Source organism: Mobula birostris, chromosome 2, assembly GCF_030028105.1.
Source record: "Mobula birostris isolate sMobBir1 chromosome 2, sMobBir1.hap1, whole genome shotgun sequence".
Classification (NCBI taxonomy): Eukaryota; Metazoa; Chordata; class Chondrichthyes; order Myliobatiformes; family Myliobatidae; genus Mobula; species Mobula birostris.
This window is the reverse complement of record NC_092371.1, coordinates 68,458,896-68,482,485: the sequence shown is the minus strand read 5'-3', so window position 1 is coordinate 68,482,485 and position 23,590 is coordinate 68,458,896. Positions and strand designations below refer to the sequence as shown.

At 41.2% G+C, this 23,590-nt stretch overlaps 1 protein-coding gene across 3 annotated transcripts in view; it reads right to left on the bottom strand.

Annotated features, from left to right (window-relative positions):
• lama5 (laminin, alpha 5) overlaps positions 1 to 23,590 on the bottom strand; it is a 374,262-nt gene that overhangs the window by 168,458 nt on the left and 182,214 nt on the right. For all 3 annotated transcript variants that reach the window (XM_072242339.1, XM_072242347.1, XM_072242358.1), the window contains 6 exons: positions 18,505 to 18,564; positions 16,921 to 17,061; positions 16,422 to 16,559; positions 12,922 to 13,056; positions 10,903 to 11,037; positions 2,748 to 2,885 (listed from right to left, as the gene is read on the bottom strand). In XM_072242339.1, coding sequence (XP_072098440.1) covers positions 2,748 to 2,885; positions 10,903 to 11,037; positions 12,922 to 13,056; positions 16,422 to 16,559; positions 16,921 to 17,061; positions 18,505 to 18,564 — 747 coding nt within the window. The remainder of the gene's footprint in view (positions 1 to 2,747; positions 2,886 to 10,902; positions 11,038 to 12,921; positions 13,057 to 16,421; positions 16,560 to 16,920; positions 17,062 to 18,504; positions 18,565 to 23,590) is intronic.

Genomic DNA, 23,590 nt, shown 5'->3' with positions numbered 1-23,590 from the left:
AAGCCAGAAAGATAAAAAGACACCGTGTTGAGTTCTAATAGTTCAAGTGATGAGTGGCAAACATCACAGCGAATATGTAACTAAAGATAAAGTAGCAAAAACATTTGTATGAAAAGAATATTTTCTGAAATAAGATTGTATATCCCTTATCCAAAAAGCTTGGGGCCAGAAGTGTTTCAGATTTTGGATTTTGGAATATATAATGAAATAGCTTGGATTTACCATCATTTCTGACTCTGAATTTATCTGCTACTGGTAAACAATCTTTATTTTATACTTGTTCATTAAAATAAAAATTATTACATACCATTAATAAAATGAAAATATAATGTGTACAGGGTAACAAAAGCAGCACAGCAGCATCAGGAGAAAACTTGAATCAGCTGTGGAACAACAATCAACGGCAGGCTTTCTGTCTCCACCTACGGTGCCGTGTTTTGAATAAAAGGTTACAATAAACTATATTTGTATTTTACATTTTTTAAAAGTTTTATGAAAGGTATAAACATAATCAGCATTGTAGATTTATTCTGATGTTAGATTTTTATCAGTGGTGATCTTGGCAAAGTCATCTCTGCTGCTGCGTGATCAGCAGACGCATTAAAAATTTAATACCGTGCCTTTATTAAATTTCAGCAACCAATATGTTGAATATTCACAATAACCTTCAATTTTCAGTTTGTTAGAAAAGACCTTTGTTTGTTTCATGATCAGAATACTGTTAAACAGCAAATGTTCACTCTGATGCTGATGAATCCACTCTTTCAATACACATTCGAGATCCTCATTTTTCACTTTATGCAGCATTTTTACACTTTTTATTAACTTCTATTTATTATATATGTGAGGTCACTTCTCAGAACTGGCTGTGGTACACAGAGACCTGGGCATTGCGTTGAGAACCCTCCCAGCCTTATGGAGTTTTCCATTTCTGACATCATGTCAGCACTCAAAAAATTCAGGTTTTACAGGTTTTCGGATTCTGGTCTTCCGGTTAAGGTGTACTCAACATGTATTGATCTAATATTTTGCATTTTTATAAGTTGTAATATAATCACGAGTCATTGATGACATCCTAAGTGCTTAAGTTACCATTCAGACTTCTTCATTCCAAAGAAAAGATACTTAGTTCATCTCAAGTCCTCCATGCTGAAGGATCGCCTCTGCACACTCTGCAGTACAATCGTATCCATCTAATAGTGCAGCAACCAAGAATGGCCCAGGTATGTCAGAACTGGCTCAATTTTAACATCTTGAAATGGGAAATTGCATATTAAATTGGCTGGATTCTTCTGGTCAGGTTATTGCCAAACCATGAAGACAAAAACCTACTTGATATAACTGCAGCTTCATTGTGGCCCTACAATGTCTGTTGACACCGATCCCCTGCACTGATGGAATATTAGCAATCCACTGTCACACACTAACACCTACAATTTTTCTGTAGTGATGTGAACTCACTCATTTTAAGGATAGCTTGCCAAATATCGGATGGAATTCCCGCGCTTGTCTGTAAGAAGTTTCTCTCAAGACTGCGTGAGTTTGCTCTGGGTGGTCTGGTTTCCCCCCACATTTCAAAGATGTTCTGGTTAGTTTTAATAAGCCGGGGGCTTGCTATGCTGGCGCCATAAGATTGGTGACACTTGCAGTGTGCCCTCAGCTCATCCTCGGACTGTGTTGATCGTTAATGTAAACTGGGTATTTCACTGTACGTTTCAATGTACATGTGACAAATAAACGTTCCGTCCGCCAGAGAAAGCAGGATCTCCCAGTGGCCACTCATCTTAATTCCACGTCCCAATCCCATTCTGATATGTCTATCCACGGCCTCCTCTACTGTCAAGGTGAAGCCACACTCAGGTTGGAGGAACAACACCTTATATTCCGTCTGGGTAGCCTCCAACCCAATGGCATGAACATTGACTTCTCTAACTTCCATTAATGCCCCACCTCCCCTTTGTACCCCATCTGTTATTTATTTATTTATTTATTTATTATTAATTTTTTTTTTCTCTCTCTCTCCTTTTTCTCCCTCTGTCCCTCTCACTATATTCCTTGCCCATCCTCTGGGCTTCCCCCGCTCCCTCTTCTTTCTCCCTAGGCCTCCCGTCCCATGATCCTCTCATATCCCTTTTGCCAATCACCTGTCCAGCTCTTGGCTCCAACCCTCCACCTCCTGTCTTCTCCTATCATTTTGGATCTCCCTCTCCCCCTCCCCCTCTCAAATCTCTTACTAGCTCTTCTTTCAGTTAGTCCTGACGAAGGGTCTCGGCCCGAAACGTTGACTGTGCCTCTTCCTATAGATGCTGCCTGGCCTGCTGTATTCACCAGCATTTTGTGTGTGTTGCCTGAAATTCCAGCATCTGCAGCTTTCCTTGTGTAAGCTAATCTTTAAGCCCTTTTTCTAGTAATATCCCATAGAAAACTAGTTCTGTAAAAAATTTGCCAAGAACAATCATTGTCATGGAAAGACCATGATTGCCTCCATCATGCAACATAAAGAACGAATGATCCCATAGAATAAGACAAGTATATATGTTTGAGTTATTATTGTAGTGTTGGTGTATCATAACAGGCAACTGCTATTTGATCATTGTACACTGAGCATAAATACATCTGAAATGCACTGTGAAATTGAATTTCAGTCCACTTTCACCAATCTATAACCATGCGATTATTAAAATACTCTTATTCAGTTTAACAATGGCCAATTTGAGGGTTCAACAGAATCCCCTCAAACTGCTTACCTCTACAGTTGGGGAAGCCATAAGCTCCTTCTACACACGCATCACAGTACAACCCCGTCACGTAAGGGCGACAACTACACGCTCCTGTTTCCTGGTTGCAGGAATTAATATACGAGCCCTCCACGGTACACAGACAAGCTGCAATAAATAACCAAGTGGTCAGTAGTTTGAAATTTTCCGCACACCAAACACCCACCTACCTGCGTAATCTTTAAAACATCTCTCTCTGGAATCTGGCCTGAAGATGGTGGCTCCCAAGCACGTCAGGAAGATAATTATTTCCCGAAAAATTCAAAAGATATGATTCAGCCATTGCTTTAACCTTCCTATAACCCTCTATGGTCTCATGTCTCACTTCACAGTTTAACTGTTCTGCTGAATTCTGTGTCAGCAGCATATCAGGAACCATATTGTTGATGCCTGTCTTTTCCATAAATAGAGAAACTATTGAAGTGCCTGCAATGACACCTTACCGGAGACTTCCGGTAGCGCTCATGGAGTGAAGTCACGTTCTTGACTCGCTCCATTACCTCAGCTATATTTTAATTAACCATTAAGGCATCGACTTTTACAATAATTTGAAACAAATTGGGCTCTTTGATAATCGGATGCGTTTAAGGTCTGCTATGTCTAAGAATGGAAAAAACAGGAAGGACGGCAAACCTCCGGGTAGACCGAAAGGTACCGATTTCCCTCCGACTGAACCACCGGTGACTTTGAAAGCTATATCGGAGCTAATTCAAAGGGAAATTTCAACCTCTATTACGGAGCTAATTCAAAGGGAAATTTCAACCTCTATTACGGAGCTGATTCGTGAGGAAATTTCAATTAGTTTCCAGAAAATTGCCGATTCAATCGAGAAGATACAAATATCTATTACGGAACATCAGTCGGCTATATCTGATCTTCAAAAATCCACGCAACAAAGTGAGTTCAAGATGGAGAAAATCGAAGAAACAATAATGTAATGAAGAAGAAACTCGACTTTCTGACCTTTAAAAACTCTGACTTAGAATCCAGAATGCGACGGCAGAATCTTCGAATGATTGGGGTGCGTGAAGCTGTTGAATCTGATAACCCTAGGAAGTATTTTTCTCAACTTTTAAAAGATGCATTTCCTACTGTATTTCCTGACCAACCACCGTTATTGGATCGTGTTCACAGAGTTCCATCATACTCGCTTAGGTCAAATAAACCTCGACATGTCATTTTACGTTTTCATTACTTTCAAGACAAGGAGGTTTCGTTTCGTTCGATCTAAAGGTTACATTGATTTTCTGGATCTTAAGTTCCGATTCGTGGAGGATTTCAGTAAACCAATCCGGGATCAACGGGTTCGTTACAGATCTGTGATGTCGGAACTCTACAAGACGGATTTAAAACCAGCGCTGCTTTACCCTGCACGTCTAAGGATTCGTACGTCAGATGGAGCCCTCCGTTTTTTTGAATCTCCATCGGATGCCCAGAGTTATCTGGATCAATTTTCACCTTCAGCATCTTAATCGTAATTTTTAACTATCTCCGTTGATCGGAGGTTGTGAATTTGTCAGTCTTAATTTTTTTTTTGTCCTATATGGGCAGAAAAGTTTATTTTTGATTATTTAATATGGTTGCTAAACTTTCTTTTTTAACTGCGTCATTCCTTTCTTTTTCCCAGAGGATTCTGGGTGGTTATTCCCTCACCGTCATTTTACGTATTTCCTTTGTGGCCTTAAATTTTGTAGTTTTTTTTAAATCTACTTTGTTTTGTAGGTTTTCATAACTAGTTTATGTTAATAATCTCTTTTTTTTTGTTTTGTTTACTCATGGGTCTGGGGTTTGTTGCGGTTTTTTTTTATATTTTCTGGCTTTTACTCTGTTATATTATGTGTTTGTTTTAATTGAGTTACCTTTTTTTATTCTCTTACTGTTTTATAATTAGCTGATCTTTTTTTATATTTACACTTTTTTTAGGGACCGTATACCGGAAGTCATGGGGGTAGTTTTAGTGCTTGCTTCTTTCGGGCTGGTCTGTGTTAGATTTAGCCTTGGGGTCATGGGATGGGGGGTGGTGGGAGGGGCTTCACGTTTTAGTTTCTTTCTTCTTGGGCTATGTACATTATTGAAGTATTGGTTGCGTTCTTCTTCCCGGTATCTCTTATTTGTTCTGTTCTCTTTCCGGGTTCGTGGGTCGAGCCTATTGTCAATCCTCCTTGATGTGGGTTGACTTTAGGGTTTATGGAGTCTATTATTAATTTTGTCTCCTGGAATACTAATGGTCTTAATCATCCTATTAAAAGGAAAAAAGTTTTTAAAGTTTTCCGGAGACTTAAAGCACAGATTTTATTTTTTACAAGAGACCCATGTGCGGAGGGGGGACAGACTACGTTTTTTTAAATTCTGGAAGGGTCAACAGTTTCATTCGAACTCCAATGCTAAGATTCGAGGCGTCTCTATTTTTATAGACTCCTCAGTTACTTTTATACAACATGATATTATTTCTGATCCGAATGGTAGATTTCTATTGGTTAGTGGTCTACTATTTAATAAAAAGGTAGTTTTGGTTAATGTTTTTGCTCCTAATATGGACTGTCCGGAATTTTATAAATCATTATTCAATCAGTTCCCGAATTTGAATGAGTTTTCATTGATCTGGGGCGGAGATCTTAATACCTGTTTATCTCCAGCTTTGGACCGTTCGGCTCCTCTACGGACCTTACCTAATAAATCTGCAACTTTGATTAATTCATTCCTTTCTGATTCTGGGTCGATGGACATTTGGCGTTTTTTGCATCCTCAGGAAAAAGATTTTTCTTTTTTTTCACATGTTCACCATTCCTATTCAAGAATTGATTATTTCTTTATTGATTCTCGTCTTATATCTTCAGTGATTAAATGTGATTATGACTCTATAACCATTTCAGATCATGCTCCACTTAAGCTTTCTATTAAAATTCAGGCCAATACACAAAATAATAGATAATGGCGTTTTGATTCGTTGTTGCTTCAGGACTCGGACTTTGTTAACTTTATGAATGAACAGATTGATCTTTTTTTTTTACAATTAACTATACAGAGGATATTTCTGTGAACATTCTTTGGGATACTTTTAAAGCTTATATTCGTGGTCAGATTATCTCGTATTCTGCTGCTTTGAGGAAGAAGCTGAAGCAGGAGGAGTTGGCAATCGTGGACAAGATTAAGGAAATTGATAAGAAATATGTTACAGCTCCCTCTGAGGAGTTATGTAAACAAAGAACTGAACTTCAAATGGAACACAGTTTATTACTTTCGACCTCGATTGTAAACCAATTAAAGAAAACAAGAAGTGAATTTTATGTACACAGTGACAAAATTGGCAAACTGTTGGCTAATCAACTGAAGTCTAATTATGCTAAATCTCAAATTAATCAGATTTATAACCAAAATGACTGACTGATACTTGACCATGTGGGGATTAATCAAACTTTCTGTGATTTTTATTCTTCCTTATATCAATCAGAGTCTCCTCGAGATTCTAAATATACGAATGATTTTTTAGATAATCTAGACTTCCCTGAGATTTCACAGGATATGTCTTCTATGTTAGATACTCCCATTACCACGGATGAGATTAAGAATGTTATTTTCTCTATGAATTTGGGGAAAGCTCCTGGCCCCGATGGGTTTACCGTAGAATTTTATAAATGTTTCGCACCTTCATTAATCCCTTGGCTCTGTAGGGTTTTTGAGGCTTCATTAAAACTTGGTAAACTTCCTGAATCTTTCAATAGAGCGTCAATCTCTCTAATGTCAAAGAAGGATAAAGATCCTGCTCAATGTGCATCTTATAGACCAATATCTTTATTAAATGTTGATTCTAAAGTTTTTTCTAAGTTATTAGCAAATAGATTAGAAAAAGTACTTCCTTTTATTATTTCGGAAGACCAAACGGGTTTTATTAAAGGTCGTTACTCTTTTTATAATATTCGCACACTGTTAAATATTGTTTATACTCCCTCACAAAATGTTTCTGAGTGTGTTATCTCTTTAGATGCTGAGAAAGCTTTTGATAGAGTAGAATGGCCTTATTTATTTAAGGTGCTTGAAATGTTTAATTTTAGCTCGAAATTTATATCCTGGATTAAATTGTTATATCATTCTCCTGTGGCCTTGGTCCGTACTAACTCTCTAAACTCACCTTTTTTCCCTCTTTTTCGAGGTACTTGACAAGGGTGTCCTCTTAGTCCTTTATTATTTGATATTGCATTAGAAACTCTTGCAATTGCCATTCGAGAATCTCCAAATATTACTGGGATAACTTGGGGCTTAAAGTCCCATAAAATATCACTCTATGCTGATGACTTACTTTTATATATTTCTAATCCCCAAAAATCCATCCCTGCTGTTTTAGGGCTATTAGCACAATTTGGTCTTTTTTCAGGTTATAAATTAAATCTTAGTAAGAGTGAACTTTTCCCAATTAATAAACAACTTCCCTTATATCATAACTTTCCATTTAAATTGATTAATAATTATTTTTCATATCTTGGGATTAAAATTACTTGTAAATACAAAGATTTATTTAAGATTAACTCTTTACCCTTAATTGACCACATTATTCAACTTTCATCTAAATGGTTTCCTTTATATTTAACTTTGATTGGTCATATTAATGCAGTTAAGATGTTTTTTTTGCCAAAATTTTTATATATATTTCAGGCATTACCAATTTTTGTTCCAAAATCTTTTTTTGATAAAGTTGACTCCAAAATTTCTTCATTTATTTGGCAAAATAAAAACCCGAGACTGGGTAAAATACATTTACAGAAAGCTAAGAGAGATGGAGGCTTAGCATTACCTAACTTTAGATTTTATTATTGGGCAATTAATATTCGACATATGAAATTTTGGTTACTTGACCAGGATATACCATCCATTCCTAAATGGGTAGCATTGGAATTACAATCTGTTCAGGGCTATACACTTGGCTCTATTTTAGGTTCCTCTCTTCCTTTTGATTTGAAATGCCTTAAACAGGTGTCTAACCCGATAGTTAAATATACCTTACGTATTTGGTTTCAATTCAGAAAATTTTTTGATCTTAACCAATTTGGGCTAGCGATTCCTATTTTAGGTAACATATTTTTTCCTCCCTCTTTTACGGATCGTGCTTTTCAAATTTGGAAGACTAAGGGTATTTCACGGTTTTTGGATTTATTTTTAGATGGTTCCCTTATGTCTTTTGAACAATTATCTAATAAATATAATTTATCAAGAATACATTTTTTTAGATATCTACAAGTTAGAAATTTCCTAAGTACTATACTTTCTTCTTTTCCAATGCTTCCTCCTACATACATTTTAGATACTATAATTAACCTTAATCCATGTCAGAAAGGTGCATCAGCTATTATTTATAATATTATTATGAAACTTAGGAAAGCTCCATTTGATAAGAGTAGGTCAGATTGGGAACAAGAATTGGGATCTACTATTTCCGTGGATGACTGGGGGCAGATTTTACAATTAGTCAATACTTCCTCTATCTGTGCTAAACATTCCCTAATTCAATTTAAAGTTGTTCATAGAGCACATATGTCCGAAGACAAATTAGCTCGCTTTTATTCTCATATTAATCCTTTTTGTGATAGATGTCCGGGGCAGATAGCCTCTTTAACTCATACGTTTTGGTCTTGTCCTACTCTGGAAACTTTTTGGAGACATTTTTAATATTATCTCCAAGGTATTGAATATAGATATCTCTCCTCACCCTATTACTGCTATCTTTGGACAACCTAAAATTTCCAGTAATCTTTCTCCTTCAGCCCGTAGAATGATTGCATTTCTTACTTTAATGGCGAAAAGATGTATCTTACAACATTGGAAAGAGCCTAATGCTCCAACTACCTTTTTTTGGTTTTCTCAGACGATATTATGCTTGAATTTGGAGAAAATTAGAAGCAATCTTTATGACTCCTCATTTAAATTTGAACAGACCTGGAGATCTTTTATTCAATATTTTCATTTAATGTAATATATACCCTTCTTGTTTTTTTTTACTGTTTTTAATGGAGGTTGGGATTGAGGACGTGATTTTAAGTTTTTAAACTCTGTTTGGTTTCAAGTTAGCCCATTGCTTTGCTTTGCTTTTAGTTAGTTGCACGGTGGGTTTTTTTTTGGGTTTTTTTTTTCCCTTTTCTCTATTGATATATATATAAAAATTAGTATACTATTATGTTACCTTGGTACGTTATGTTTAAATTACATTGTTTGTATCATTTTTTTTGTATTAATATCTCCTGTAATTTTATTATATTCTAACAGTGTATTAGTGCCTATATGGCTTACCCTTTTGTATACTTATTCAATAAAAAGATTTAAAAAGAAAGAAAGACACCTTACCAACCAGAACAAAACCATTTTCTATCAGTCAAATTTCATTCCAAGCTCTTTATATTTGTAATCTCCTATACCAATGGTGCTATTATTTAGGACATCAGACCCATCAAGCACGGTTGGTACTGCAGAGAAACAGGCCTCTCAGCCAATCTACTTCATGCTCCAACGCCTTCTTCACCCTACTCCTTCAAAACAACTATCCAATGAGGTAAGTGAATTTACTTATTATTTCAGAAGGAGGAAGCCAAAGGTTCATGAGCCAGTTCTCGTCAACGGATCAAATGTGGAGAAGGTGATTTAAACTCCTCAGCATTATCGTTTCAGAGGATCTGTCCTGGGACCAGCACCTAAGTGCCATTATGAAGGCAGCCCAACAGCGCCTCTACTTCCTTAGAAGTGTGCGAAGATTTGTCATGACATCTATAACTTTGGCAAACTTCTATAATTGTGTGGTGGAGAGTGTATTTACTGGTTGCATCATGGCTTGGTATGGACACACCAATACCCTTGTATGTAAAATCCTACAAGTAGCGGATATGGCCCTGTCCATCACGGGTAAAGCCTTCCCCATCATCGAGCGCATCTACACGGAGCACTGTTGCAGGAAAGCAGCATCCATTATCATGGACTTCTGCCATCTAGGTCATGCTCCCTTCTTGCTGCTGCCATCAGGAAGGTGGTACAGGAGGCCCAGGGCCCATACCACCAGGTAGAAGAACAGTTATTACCCCTCAACCATCAGGCTATTGAACCAGGGGATAACTTCACTCCCCACATCTCTGAATTGTTCCTTGAACCTATGGAATCACTTTCAAGAACTTCCATCTCACATTCTCGATATTCATTGCTTATTTATTAATATTATTTTGTTTTTTTTTCTTTCATTTTGTATTTGCACAGTTTGTTGGATTTTGCACACTGGTTGCTTGTCTGTTCTGCTGGGTGCGGTCTTTCATTGCTTTCATTGTGTTTCTTGAATTTACTGTGTACCCCCTCAAAAAAAATCACAGGATGGCAAACAGTGACATACATGTACTCTGATATTAAAATTACTTTGAATTGAATTAATAGCTATACACAAAGCTTGTTGGAATTTGAAGGTTTGCAACTTGGCCAAATATACTTAACTCTGGGAGATCTGAAATCTTGTTTTGTATGTTACCACAGAGGGACAATGGCAGATTAAAGAGCCTTCCTTAGGAAAAAGCCATGGATCGCTCATCTGGGATAAGGGCCATGTGAAAGTTAAGGAGAATCAGGGTGTCATGGGGACAAAAAATCAGAATCGGGTTCATTATCACTGGCATAAGCTGTGGAAGTTGTAGTTTTACCATAGCAATACATAAAAAAATTACTAAAAGTTACACTCAATCAATAAATAATGTGGAAGACGAACAATGAAGTAGTGTTCATGGATTCATGGATAGTTTAGAAATCTCATGGCAGAGGGGAAAAAGCTGTTCCTAAAACATTGAACCTGCACTTCTGGCTCATGTACATCCCTCTGACGGTAGAAATAAGAAGAGGCCACATCCTAGTTAGCGAGTGTCCTTAATGAAAAGAACATGTTTCAAGACCTGTGACTCTGAACTAACTGCAAAATAGACATGTATCATGGGACCTCTACCACTTTTGTCATCGCCTTTAGCATCTTTAACTTTGCTCTACTAACTAATTAGAACTAAAGTGCTTTTACAATGCTGATCTGTGAGCTGATGTTTCTCGTTCCCCTTATTTAGGGAGGATTTTGTGACTCAAGACCAATATTTAACATTCAATTCTTTAAATTCCTCACGTGTGCAGGTGGGATGTCCGTAGAAACCCGGAGCACACTGGTTGCACGTGGGCCCTGCGTAGTTGGGGAGGCAGTGACACTGGCCTGTAGAACCACAGAGGTTGTCCACTGATCCACGGTCATCACACGAGCAAACTACAACAAGGAAAACAAGTCAGTCAGGGGTCACTGAAACCCATGGTAACGTCAATCCGTGTAATGTGGAGCACACCAATACTATCAGGTACAGGGTAGTCATGGGGTCGTATAGACACAGGAGATTTTGCAGATCAATCAGTCGGGTAACCCTCTTATCCAGTGGTCCTTTCCCACTGCCACCAGTCCACAAAGGGTTTCTCTTCGTTTCTTCACCTTCTCCTTCCCTCTTCATAACAAGCCTCATCATCCACCCCCACCTGGCTCTATCTGCTCATTGTCCTCCCTCCCCTTCAGGCTCCACTGTCACCTCGAGTTTAAGAATCGGGACTTTATGCGACAGCTTTATTAAACCCTGGTTAAACTGCACCAGGACTATTGCATGGTAATTCAGGTCACTCCATTGCGGGAAGGATGTGGGAGCTTTGGAGAGGGTGCACCAGGATGTTGCCTGAATTAAAGAGCATTTGGTATAAGGAGGCAAGCTTCTGTTGCTTGCTTCGTAGTGACGGAGGCGGAGGGAAGGTCTGATAGTGATGAGAGGCACAGAAAGACAGCTGGTGTGTTTTCCCATGACTAATGCAAGGACAGCATAGTAGAGTAGCGGTTAGCATTAGCACTTTACAGATCCAGTGTTCAGTGTTCAGTTCCTGCTGCTGCATTCTCCCTGTGACTGCGTGGGTTGCCTCTGGGAGCTCCCGTTCCCTTCCACATGAATTCCAAACACACACGGGCAGTAAATTATGAACATGCTCTGTTGGTGCCAAAAGGGTTGTGTATTTAAGTAATCTTGTATATACATTGGTTAATTAAGCATTCCTGTTCATTTAAGTAATTCATTACGGGTTTTATGTATTAATATGTGAATTGCATACGTTGTCATGCTACCAGGTGATACTTGGGCACGCCACTTAAATTAAATGCAAAGTTAGACCCGCATTCCCGGACTCCTGCGACTCCCTTTGAATTAGTTTAATATTTTGAGGTCACAAAACATAACAAAAAACACAGCAACCCTGGTGGGCTGTCCCCAGCACATCCTCGGACTGTGATGGTTGTTGGCATTCATGATTAAAGATGCCAGCACTGTATGTTTCATGTACATGAAACAAATTAAGCTAATCTTTAATCTTCCAATGAGATGCATAGACGGCATAGATTGCTGGTAGCTTTTTCTCAGGATCGAAATGAATGTTACTCGGGGGCATGCATTTAAAGTGAGAGGAGGTAAATTCAAGGAGACACAGGAGGAGAAAAACAAGAGAGTGGAATGCCGGGGTGGGAGTGGAGGCTATACAATGGAGGTGTCTTAAGAGGCTCGTAGATAGGCATACGTATGTGCAGGGAATGGAGGATATGGACATTTTGTTGGCATAAAAGGATTAGTTTAGTTAAGCGTTTAATTAGTTTGCCTCAACATTGTGACACGAACAGCCTCTTCCTGTGTTGTACTGTTCTACGTTCTCTGTTTCATCACCAACCAGCCCTCCTACTTCCCCCTCACTTCTGTAACCAACCAGACCCCAGAGAGTAGCCATTTTCCTTCTTCACTCTGTGTACTTGTGCAGAGACTTGACCCAAAATGTCAACCATCCCTTTGCCTCCACAGATGCTGCCTGACCCACGAAGTTTTCCCAGCAGTTTAGTGTTTACTCCAAATTCCAGTACCTCCACCCGCTTGTGTCTCCAGCCTTCCAGTGCAGCTGGGAAATGAAGAAATCAGGTCTCAACATTAAACCTGGTACATTGTTACCTTGCTATACCTGGCCGCTATGAGCAATCAGCTTTCCCCTGCCCAGTTGCTCAGCATCCCACATACAACCTTGGCTGCTTCTGGTCTATGTAACTCTTTGCTAACACCTTCTGGAGAGGGCAAAGCCTAACCGTGGCAATGTGGGTAGGAATGGAAGCCACCAGCACACTGGTCACAGCGAGATCCGTCGAATTCCGGTTTGCACAGACAACGCCCAGAGTGATCGCAGACTTCGGGAAGGCTTCCAGCAACGCTGCAGCTACACACTGCAAAAGGAGGAAGAGAAAATAAGATATCAGTTTCTGTTCAAACTCCTCCCTTGGGAGCTGACATCTAGTGTTCTTTTTATCCATTTTCCATCTGGCACTGATATTCTGGGAAATAGATGCAAAATGACTGTATTCCAGCCTTAAAATCACTGCCTCCTCGTAATTTATACTGATTTTCCTGAATAAACATGGATTTATTCAGAGATTTTAAAAAAGATTGAATTTCTATAACATCTTGCTACTTTTAAAGTTGGAATGATCTGAAAAAAACTTCATATATAGTGAAACCCTTTGAGGTACAGAGTCTATTGTTCTCTCAACAAACTAGAAAACGTCCTTGTCAAGTTCGCCGATGACACAACAGTGGCCGGACTCATCATCGACAAGGATGAGAAGGCTTACACAGAGGAGGTGGAAGAGCTCGAGGCCTGAGGCCTGGTGCCAGGCAGATAATCTCTTGCTCAATGTCATCCAAGTTAAAAGAGTTGATTATCAACTTCAGGAGAACACGCCCCACTCACACCCTTCTTTACATCAGCGGCACATCAGTGCGAGCAGTTTCTAACTCCAGGGAGTGCACACCTCGCACAACCTTTCATGGTCCCAAACACAATCTGCACAATCAGGAAGGCTCACTAACCCTTCTACTTTCTGAGGAGGCTGAAGAAAGATGGACAATGCACATCTATACATAGAACATTGAATAGTACAGCACATTACAGGCCCTTAGGCCCACAATGTTGTGCCGACTCTCAAACCCTGCCTCCCATATAACTCCCCACCTTAAATTCCCCCATATACCTGTCTAGTAGTCTCTTAAATTTCACTAGTGTATCTGCCTCCACCACTGACTCAGGCAGTGCATTCCGCACACCAACCACTCTCTGAGTGAAAAACCTTCCTTTAATATCCCTCTTGAACTTCCCACCCCTTTCCTTAAAGCCATGTCCTCTTGTATTGAGCAGTGGTGCCCTGGGGAAGGGGTGCTGGCTGTCCACTCTATCTATTCCTCTTATTATCTTGTACTCACATCATTCTACAGATGCGCAATAGAGAGCATCCAAACAAGCTGCATCACTGCACGGTACAGAAAATAAACTGTGACAGACAGAAAGGCTCTACAATGGTATTTATATACCTGCTCTGTATCGCTATTTATCGATATTTATTGATTAGTTATTTAGCGGTCTTTCATTATTTCTATTGTGTTTTTTGGATTTAGTGTGTATGCTCGCAATCTGAGGGATGTATATAGTGAGGTATATGTACTTTGATAATACTTTTAACTTTGAACAATGGGTAGTCAAAACTGCTCGAAGCACCACCAGCTTACCTGCCATCAAGGACATATATACAGAAAAGTGCCAGAAAAGGGCCTGTAACACAAGTAAAATCATGTTTTTTTGGTCCGGTATTGGATCCGGAGTAACAATTATTTCGTTCTCCTTTACAATTGTGTACTGGAAATGAAATTAAACAATCTTGAACCTTCACAAGGATAATTAAAAGAACAACTACGTACAATGACAATTGAAATTTAATAAACATGAATGTGGCCTGTTTTTGATCTCAGTGACAAAAGAGACAAAACATTATTCCAGGTTTAGAACTCACACTTGGAAAGATTAACGCAGCCTTTCAGTCCTATGAGTAAGGCTCCATTCACAGGGACAAAACATTCCAAGTTTAGAATTCCAACTTCAAAAGATTAACACTCTTTTAATCCTAAGAGCATGGCTCCATTTGGATTTCTGGTTTTACGACTGAGGTTAACAATGCAAGCGAACTGCTGGAAGTACTCAGTGGGACTGATGTAGGGTCTCACCTCAAAACATCGACCATCTCTTCACCTCTACAGATGTTACTTGGCTTGCAATATATTATTCTGTCTCCATTAATAAGACAAGGTCGCTTTGGAACTCCGAAAAGATACCAAAGGCCCATTATAAATGTAAATCCTTTCTCTAACTTTTCCACTTTTAACTATCTCCAACTAGTTAAAGCAAGACTCACTGAAATCAGATAATGAATTCTGATTTGAAAATTTTTTATATGGTTTTAAAACTTTTTGTCTAGGTGTTCAAGATGAATTGAACAGGATTATTTGCTGATAGTTGTTAATTAATATTATCCACCTTCACCTTTGCTTTTGGCCAGAATTCCACACATTAGGGAGTATTCTGGAGTTTTGTGAATATACTGTAGCAGATATTTGTTGTGTCTGTGCACAACTGTATATCAATTCATTAAAAGCACACATGTGGGTGATGGCCTTAACTGAAGAGGGGGAGAGGGAGAGAGCAAGAGGGGGAGAGGGGGAGAGAGGAAGGGGAGAGTGGTAGAGGGGGTGGGGGAGAGGAGGGTGGGGGAGAGGAGGGTGAGGAGTGAGAGGGGAGAGGGAGTAGAGGGGTAGGGGTTGAGTGGGTAGAGGGGGTTGAGTGGGCGAGGGGGACGGAGAGAGGGCAGGGGAGGGGGAGGGGAAGGGGAGGGGGAGAGAAGGAGAGAGGGGTGAAGGGAGAGAGGGGTGAAGGGAGAGAGGGTGGAGAGGGAGAGGTGAGGGAGAGAAGGGGAGAGGGGGAGGGGTGAGGGAGAGAGGGGGAGGGAGAGGGGGAGAGGGGGGAGAGGGGGGAGAGGGGGAAGGGAGAGGGGGGAAGGGAGAGGAGGGAAGGGAGAGGGGGGAAGGGAGAGGGGGGAAGGGAGGGGGGAAGGGAGGGGGGAAGGGAGAGGGGGGAAGGGAGAGGGGGGAAGGGAGAGGGGGGAAGGGAGAGGGGGAGGGGAGAGGGGAGAGGGGAGAGGGGAGGGGGAGAAGGGAGGGGAGAGGGGAGAGGGGAGGGGAGGGGGGAGAGGCGAGGGAGAGAAGGGGGAGGGAGAGGGGGGAGAGGGGGAGGGAGAGGGGGAGGGGGAGAGAGGGGGAAGGGAGAGAGAGGCGAGGGAGAAGAGGAAGGGAGAGGGGGGAGGGGAGAGGGGAGAAGGGGAGAGGCGAGGGAGAGAAGGGGAGGGAGGGGGAGGGGGGAGGGAGGGGGAAGGGAGAGAGGGGGAAGGGAGAGAGGGAGAGATAGAACAACGCACATGCGTAGACAACAGCACATGTGCAGACAACAAGATCAATACGTAGTGCTAAGGGGGGAGGGGTTGGGGGGGCATTTCTTTCCAGAAGGATGCCAGCTTGTTGGGATGAATAAAGACTTCCATATCGCCAGCTTCAGTGACTCTGGTGATTTCGATCACAGTCACAACACCAAATTAAAGCTCACTTTAGTATTCAGCATTCATGTCTTTGAAACCCTTATGATGCAGAATCCTTATTAATATATTTACCAAAATTTTTCTACCGATGATTGGAAGTGCAAGCACAAACTCACATTGGCAGAGAGGATAGTTGAAATAGCCTGGAGCACACTGGTCACAGTAGAAACCCTCAAATCCTTGACGACAAAAGCACTGTCCTGTCTCTGTGTGGCAGCTTCCATCGGTAACACCGGGGCCAGAACAACGACAGGCTACGGTTGGAAATAAAGATGGTTGCTGAGAACTATCATCAACCACAGCTGCTTCAAATTCCTCATAGCTCTGGGTGCTCAATTGAATAACTCATTGACCAAACCACCTTCCTGGTGACCAATCTGTCGGTTATCAGTACTGGATACATTTTCCCTGTTGGGATTGGCCGTAGATTTGGATTTGTGCACTGTGATAATGAGGTTTTTGTTCCATTATGCTTTCCAATCCTTCTATGGCTTTGACCCTCCCTACCTCTAACAATCTAAACCTATTAAATCCCTGCACCTTTCCCACCACGGCTTGCAAGGAGTGTCTATGTTCTCCCCGTGACCACCTCCTCTGGATGTGGGGTTGACTTACGCTGGCAGCTTGCTCCAAAGTGCCGGGGCACACAGTGATTGCAGAAGTGGCCTGTGAAGTTTGGCTTGCAGCTGCATGTCCCTGTGTGTCGGTCTGGCTGGCAGTCATTGTTCTGGGTTCCTTCTGCATTGCAGTCACAGTCTATGTGAAGAGATATATAAAGGCAATTAATATTTAGTAACTAATACTACAATTATTGTGCAATCATTATATTAAGTTGAAAAATGATTAGGATGGCACTTAAGCAAATGTCACCAATTCATCTCTCCTTATCAGTCTCCTGAAATGGCGTGGATAACTTCAATCATTGCTCCTCTGGGCTGATTCTGCAACCTACACACTCACTCTCAAGGGCTCTTTGCAACTCATGTTCTCAGTATGATTTTTATTTGCAGTTTGTTTTCTTTTGCACATTGCTTGTCAGTCAGTCTTTGTTCGTGGTTTTTCGTAAATTCTATTTATTTTCTTTTATCATGCAATTGCCCACAAGAAAGTGAACCTCAAGGTAATATATATATATATACTTTGAACTTTGCTTAGAGGTGACATCACCAAAAAGTCGAAAAATCCCTGCTAATGTGTTCAATGATGTTGGACACTCTTGCTGATGAAGCATTGCTAGGATTGAGATCAATCTTCACCCCTTCTGCTCCCAGCCAGCCAGAAACTCCGTATTCACCTTCTTTTCCCCAACACACACACAAATATGGAGTATAAAAGTAGGAAGGTCTTGCCACAGCTTTACAGGGCATCAATGAGACCACATCTGCAGTACTCTGTTCAGTTTTGGCCTTCTTATTTAAAGGGAGGGGGGTGAGAAGAATATACATGTGTGGGATGTAGTTTAAAGAATTTCTCTACATTGGTTTCTGGAATGAAGAGCTTTTCCTTGTGAGGAAAAATATGGCAGCTTAGACCCTTATGTCAGAGGAGCAACAGGTGATTTTATTGAAATAGAAAACAGTCCTACGAGGCATCACAAAGTAGTAACAGAGAGGGTTCTTGCCCTCGTGGCAAAACTTATAACTAGAAGGCAGTTTCAGAATATAAGGAAGGTTTTTTCATTTCAAAAGACACTCTCTCCTCGAGAACTGTGAAGCTTGTGCTGTGTACACACTATCTTCAAGGCACAATATCTGCAGGGCTAGGGCAGACAGATGTATTGAAGCTTCGGGAGTTGGGAACAGGACAAGATCAGATTAAGTCTGTTCTGACAGAACGGCTGAGACTATTTTGTGTGCATTGTGCTATTATTAAAGCTGGAAGAACATGAGATCTTAGTACTCTCAAAGCAGTACTATGGGTTTTGAGACAAAAAAATCAATAAGGGTTGCTGTTCCATTTACCGGGTGGGTGCGAACACGTCTATCATGAACTACACCCTTGTTCAGGATATCAGTCCTTGTTGCTGAGGTTAATACTTCAACCTCTTAATAGTTGTCTACTCGGAGCAGTAACTGGGCTACAGCCATTACACCGTTTTAACCTGTCTAGCAAAATCACTGTCAAACTGTGACCTGACTGCTAAAAACACAATTAAACGTGCAATCAAAATAAGAACAGAAAACACTTTCAGTGACTTACTGATTATTTCACCCACGTGAATCAGGGCTCCTGTGGTCTGCGTGGGAGCCGCTGGCAAAGCTGTTGAACAAAAACACAGTGAGCGGAGTAGAACCATTTAATGTACCAGCCATCTTCTGATCAAAATATCGTCCAGATCTCATCCATCTGTTTGCAATAGATTTCTATGACAGAGGGCCAACTTCAGAACACTCTCACGCTTACTATAAGTTGCTTCTTTAACAAGAGGGCCATTTCCATCCAGCCTGACATGTTTTTTTTTAAAACCTAAGCTCCAAGCCTACGTGGGTGGCGAAGATAAAAAGAAATTGAAGAGAAATAAATACTTCTGTTTGCTTTCTGGCTCCTGGTTGCAAATGATCATTTGCTGAGGTTCAAAGACACTCTCGGGCCTGAATCTATGATAGACTCAGTGCACAGGAAAGAAGGCAATGCATGGGGGCGGGTGGGGGTGGGGGGCCTTTTATTATAAACCCATATAGAAGTGTGTAGAAACATAAGTGTAAGGGGTTTCTTCTTTTATGTTACTGCGTAGGCTAATTAAAATGGCTTCTTTGTGATGCTAAATGCTGAGAAAGTTCTTTCGCTGGCAGCTTGTTTGGGTTATATTACTGATAACAGAGCGAACGAACCAATTGGGATAGATGTTATTCTTTCTAGTGTGTCTGTAAGTTATTGTGATGCGCAGGTTTTTGGGCAGAAGGCGCGTGAGAGAGAGAGAGAGGATGGATAAGGTGCTGTGAGCCGGCTAACGGGGTTGGACCCCGAGCAGGAGTCCGAGGTCCAGCGTTTACGGCAAGGAGAGGAGACGGAGACAGACTCGTGTGGAGCGTCTGGTCGACCACCGTGGTTGGTCCCAGGCGGTGGGTCGAGGTGGTCAGAGGGGATCGAATGGTGAGGAGAGGATCGTTACTAGAGCTCCAACTGTTTGTGCACGAAGAGATTGAACTTTAATAAGTGTGGCGCCTTTTATTTTCCTTTTATATTTTATCTATTAATTATATAGTTCCAGTAATATCTATAAACTGTAATTCATTTAATCGTATGAGGTGTATCGTCTGTTATTTGGCAGGGTGAGGTGCATCACACAGCATTCATGCAATCTTAATTATCCAGTTTGGTGGGGCCGAGGGCTGTTTCCCTAGACGACAGCGAGTTGGGCGACCCTGAGGCTTGCCAGGGGGGCTACATAAGCAATGTAAAGAAGGTGTCACGTAGTTACTGCACTTGCTTCATACATCCTCATAGCACATGTATATTTGTACTCTATACACCACACACAGTTCAGTTTGGAATTCAGCTGTATGGTGGTGTAGCAGTTAGCAAATCGCTTTACAGTACCAGCAACCACTAATCAGGGTTCAATACCCCCTGCTGTATGCAAGGAGTTTGCACGTTCTCCCCAGTGACTGCATTTGGCGACTCCAGTTTCCTCCCACATTCCAAAGGCATATGGGTTAGGGTTAGCAAGTTGTGTGTGTGCTACATTGGCGCTGACAGCAGGCAACACTTGTGGGCTTCCCCAGCATGTTGTCCTCAGACTGTGCTGGTTTTTGATGCAAGACAACACATTTCACTGTATGGTTCGATATTTCAATGTACGTGTGCAATAATCATTATCTTTTATTAATCATCGTGCTAGGTTGGCACCCGATGATGTTCAATCAAGTTCTGATAAATCAACTGCATTGTCTCAAATTCTGCACAGTTCATTGCAGGACTTAAGGAGTGCCTCACTGTTAGAGGCATAGTTATTTTAGTTGAATCAATTCATGACCTGTACTTTCGAACAGACACAGAACAGATATTACAAACCTACCAAATATTGAAAGGCCTAGATAGAGTGGATGTGGAGAGGCTAGGAGTAGAGAACAAAACCTCAGAATAGAACAGCATCCCTTTTGAACAGTGATGAAGAGGAATAGGCCAGGAGATAAACAGGAGATGTCTGCTTGACAGGTCTCGGCCCAAAACGTCGACTGAATTCCAGACGAAGGGTCTTAGCCCGAAATGTCGACTGTTTACTCTTTTTCATAGATGCTGCCTGACCTGCTGAGTTCCTCCAGCATTTTGTGTGTTTGCTTTGGATTTCCAGCATCTGCAGATATTCATGTGATTGTGAAGAGTAATTTCTTTAGCCAGAGGATGGTGACTCTGTGGAGTGCATTGCCACCAACGGCTGTGGGTATATTTAAAGTCATTGGGCAAACTTAAAGCAGAGGTTGATAGACTTCTGATTAACAAGGACATCAAGAGTTACAGGGAGAAGGCAGGAGAATTGGGTTGAAAGAGATAATAAACCAGCAATGATCAAATGGTTGAGCAGACTCGATGGCCAAAAGGCAGAATTCTGCTCTTATGTTTTAGAGCAGAATTCTGCTTTTTGGCCATCGAGTCTGCTCAGCCCAAAAGACCAAAAGACCTTATGAGGACAATCAGCGCAGGGTTGGTGTCCTAATCAGTGTCAATCACAATACGCTTTACGTGCCAGATTGTCTTGTTACTGTCACTCTCACACATGGCTTGTGACGCAAGTTCACTGGCAAGGCCACAATTAATGAGCACCCTGAGCGAGTGATGAGCGGCCTTCATGAACCTACAGCCCTACTGGTGAACACAAACCCACGGTGCTGCTTGGGAGGCAGTTCCAGGCTCCAAACCCTGAGAGAGATGGATGGTGCACCTGCTGCCCTTGTCCTTCATTTTGGAGGCTTCAGGCTCAGGAGGTACCCTAGGTGAGTTGGATGGTGGGGTGGAGATACGTCTCTACCAAAGGAGATGTAAAGCGCTCCTTCCATCCACTACCCTGCAGGTCACCCTTGGCAAGGTGTAGCACCTGTTTAGCCCCCGATCAGGGTCACATGAAGCTGTGGGAGCAGGTGGTGGATGGTCGTATGAGCAGCTGGTGCATATCTCAAGTCCTGGTTATGCAACCACTGATGCCAGGCAGACAATCTCCGAAGAGATCGATAACAGCTGGGGTCATCTGTATTGTCACTGGTCACCTGCCCAGAAGGCAGTAACGGCAAACCATTTTGGTGGAAAAATTTGCCAAGAACAATTATGCTCATGGGAAGACTATGATTGCCTGCATCATATGACACGGCGCATAATGAACAAGGTAAGTAACTGCAGTGTATTTTGTAGAGGAGACGTGTGCCGGCGGTAGGGGGAGTGGATCTGCAAGGTAGTGGATGGGATGTCAATCAAGTGGGCTGCTCTCTCTCCCCAACACACGCAAATGCTGGAGGAACTCAGCAGGCCAGCTACACTCTCTCCTGGTTGCTATGTCATTACCTTGTACCTTTGTAGAGTGAATGTCATTTGCCATGATGTTGTCTGGATCAAGCCTTATGCAGTCATGGGCTGCCTTTTTTCTGAGGGTTTGTGAAAGAAATTAAACGCAGTGCTGTTACTCTGTGGCAGAATGAATAAATGCTTATTTATTTAGAGATACAGCACACTACAGGGCCCTTCCAGCCCAATAATTCAATGTCCAATGTCCATAACCTACTAACCCATACATCTTTGGTATGTGGGAGGAAACTGGAACACCCAGAGAGAACTGACTTTGTTATTGTCTATAAGAAGTTTGTTAGCAATGTTCTCTTTACTTTTTTTTTCACAACCATTGCTCTGAGTGGAAATTTTTACAGGGCCTGAAAACTGCGTGGTACTTAATTTTTTTTATTTAGAATGAAAATTGAAAAATCATTTACTTTTAACTTAATTTATTAATTGAAGGGTATAATGAAATACAGTACAACAAACATGATTTGTAAGCTTTTAAACTTAAGACGGTGCAGGCATACAGCTGGCCGGCAGTTTATTAACAATGGGCTACCAACTTCCATTCTGTGTTTACTATTACAATTTGTAACAGTGTTGTAATTGAAATGCTCACAATGTACATAAGTTGAAGCTCTAAAAGGTTTTTAAGTAAAGGTTGTGGTATGTTTATTATTTGGAAAATTTATGGATTATATTCACCAACACATAATTACACAATTATATTAAGATAGATTTTAAAATTATATTAATGTTATATAAAAGAAAATTCCAGTTGTGCAGCAACAAAGGCTATGTGCATGGGAGCATTTCAGTTATTGTGTGTCTGTGCACCTGTGCGGCTTAGAGAAGAGTGGTTGTACATTCTCCCTGTGACCGTGTGGGAACGTGCAAACTCCTAGCAGGCAGAGGCAGAATTGAACCCGAGTTGCTGGCATTGTAATTTGTAATGCTAATCACTATGCTACTGTTGTTGTCATCAAACATCCAATGGAATTGGAATTCTACAGCATAGCTATCAATCAGTCCCTATGTACGGTGTATAGTTTGGCTCTAGTCTTCAGTAAGATACATCAGTTTCTATATATTTGAAGTATCCCTTTGGAGTTCAAATGCTTCGGAACAGCTAGAAATGGGAAAAGCAGTCAATGGAATGGAGTCATTAATTTATCTATTCACAGTGCTGTTCAAAATCCTTAGGCATATATGCAGTACTAGCACACCCAAGACTTTTGCACAGTACTGTAGTTGTCAATGTGGAGCGAAAAAGCAAGTTTGTAAATCTGGCAGGAGGAAAGGGTGCTGATAGGGCAAGAGTGGGGTGCCGCGGGAGGGGTGTGGGACAGGTGGCAGAGAAGGGGTGCCAGGGGTGGGGAGTGGCACAGGTTTAGACACACCCAGCCCTGAGACACCAGGCAGGGTTATTTGATTCTAAACAACTGATTTACTGATTATACGAATGTCTCTCTGGTGCTTCCTGCTCCCTCCACTCTCTCTTCCCCTTTTCCCAAGCACGATTCTTTTCTTCCTGCCCCCTTCCCACTCTCAGTCCACAATAGAGAAACAAATCAGAATCAGGTTATCATCACTCACATATGTCATGAAATTTTGATTCTTTTTGCGACAGCATTATAGTGCAATACATAAAATTACTACAGTACTGTGCAAAGGTCTTAGGCACCCCAGTTATATATATGTGCCTCAGACTTTTGCAGTTTATTTGAAGTATCTCCATGGAGTTCAAATGCTTTGGACAGCTAGAACTGGGAAAGGCAAAGGATTGGAGTCCTTAATTCTA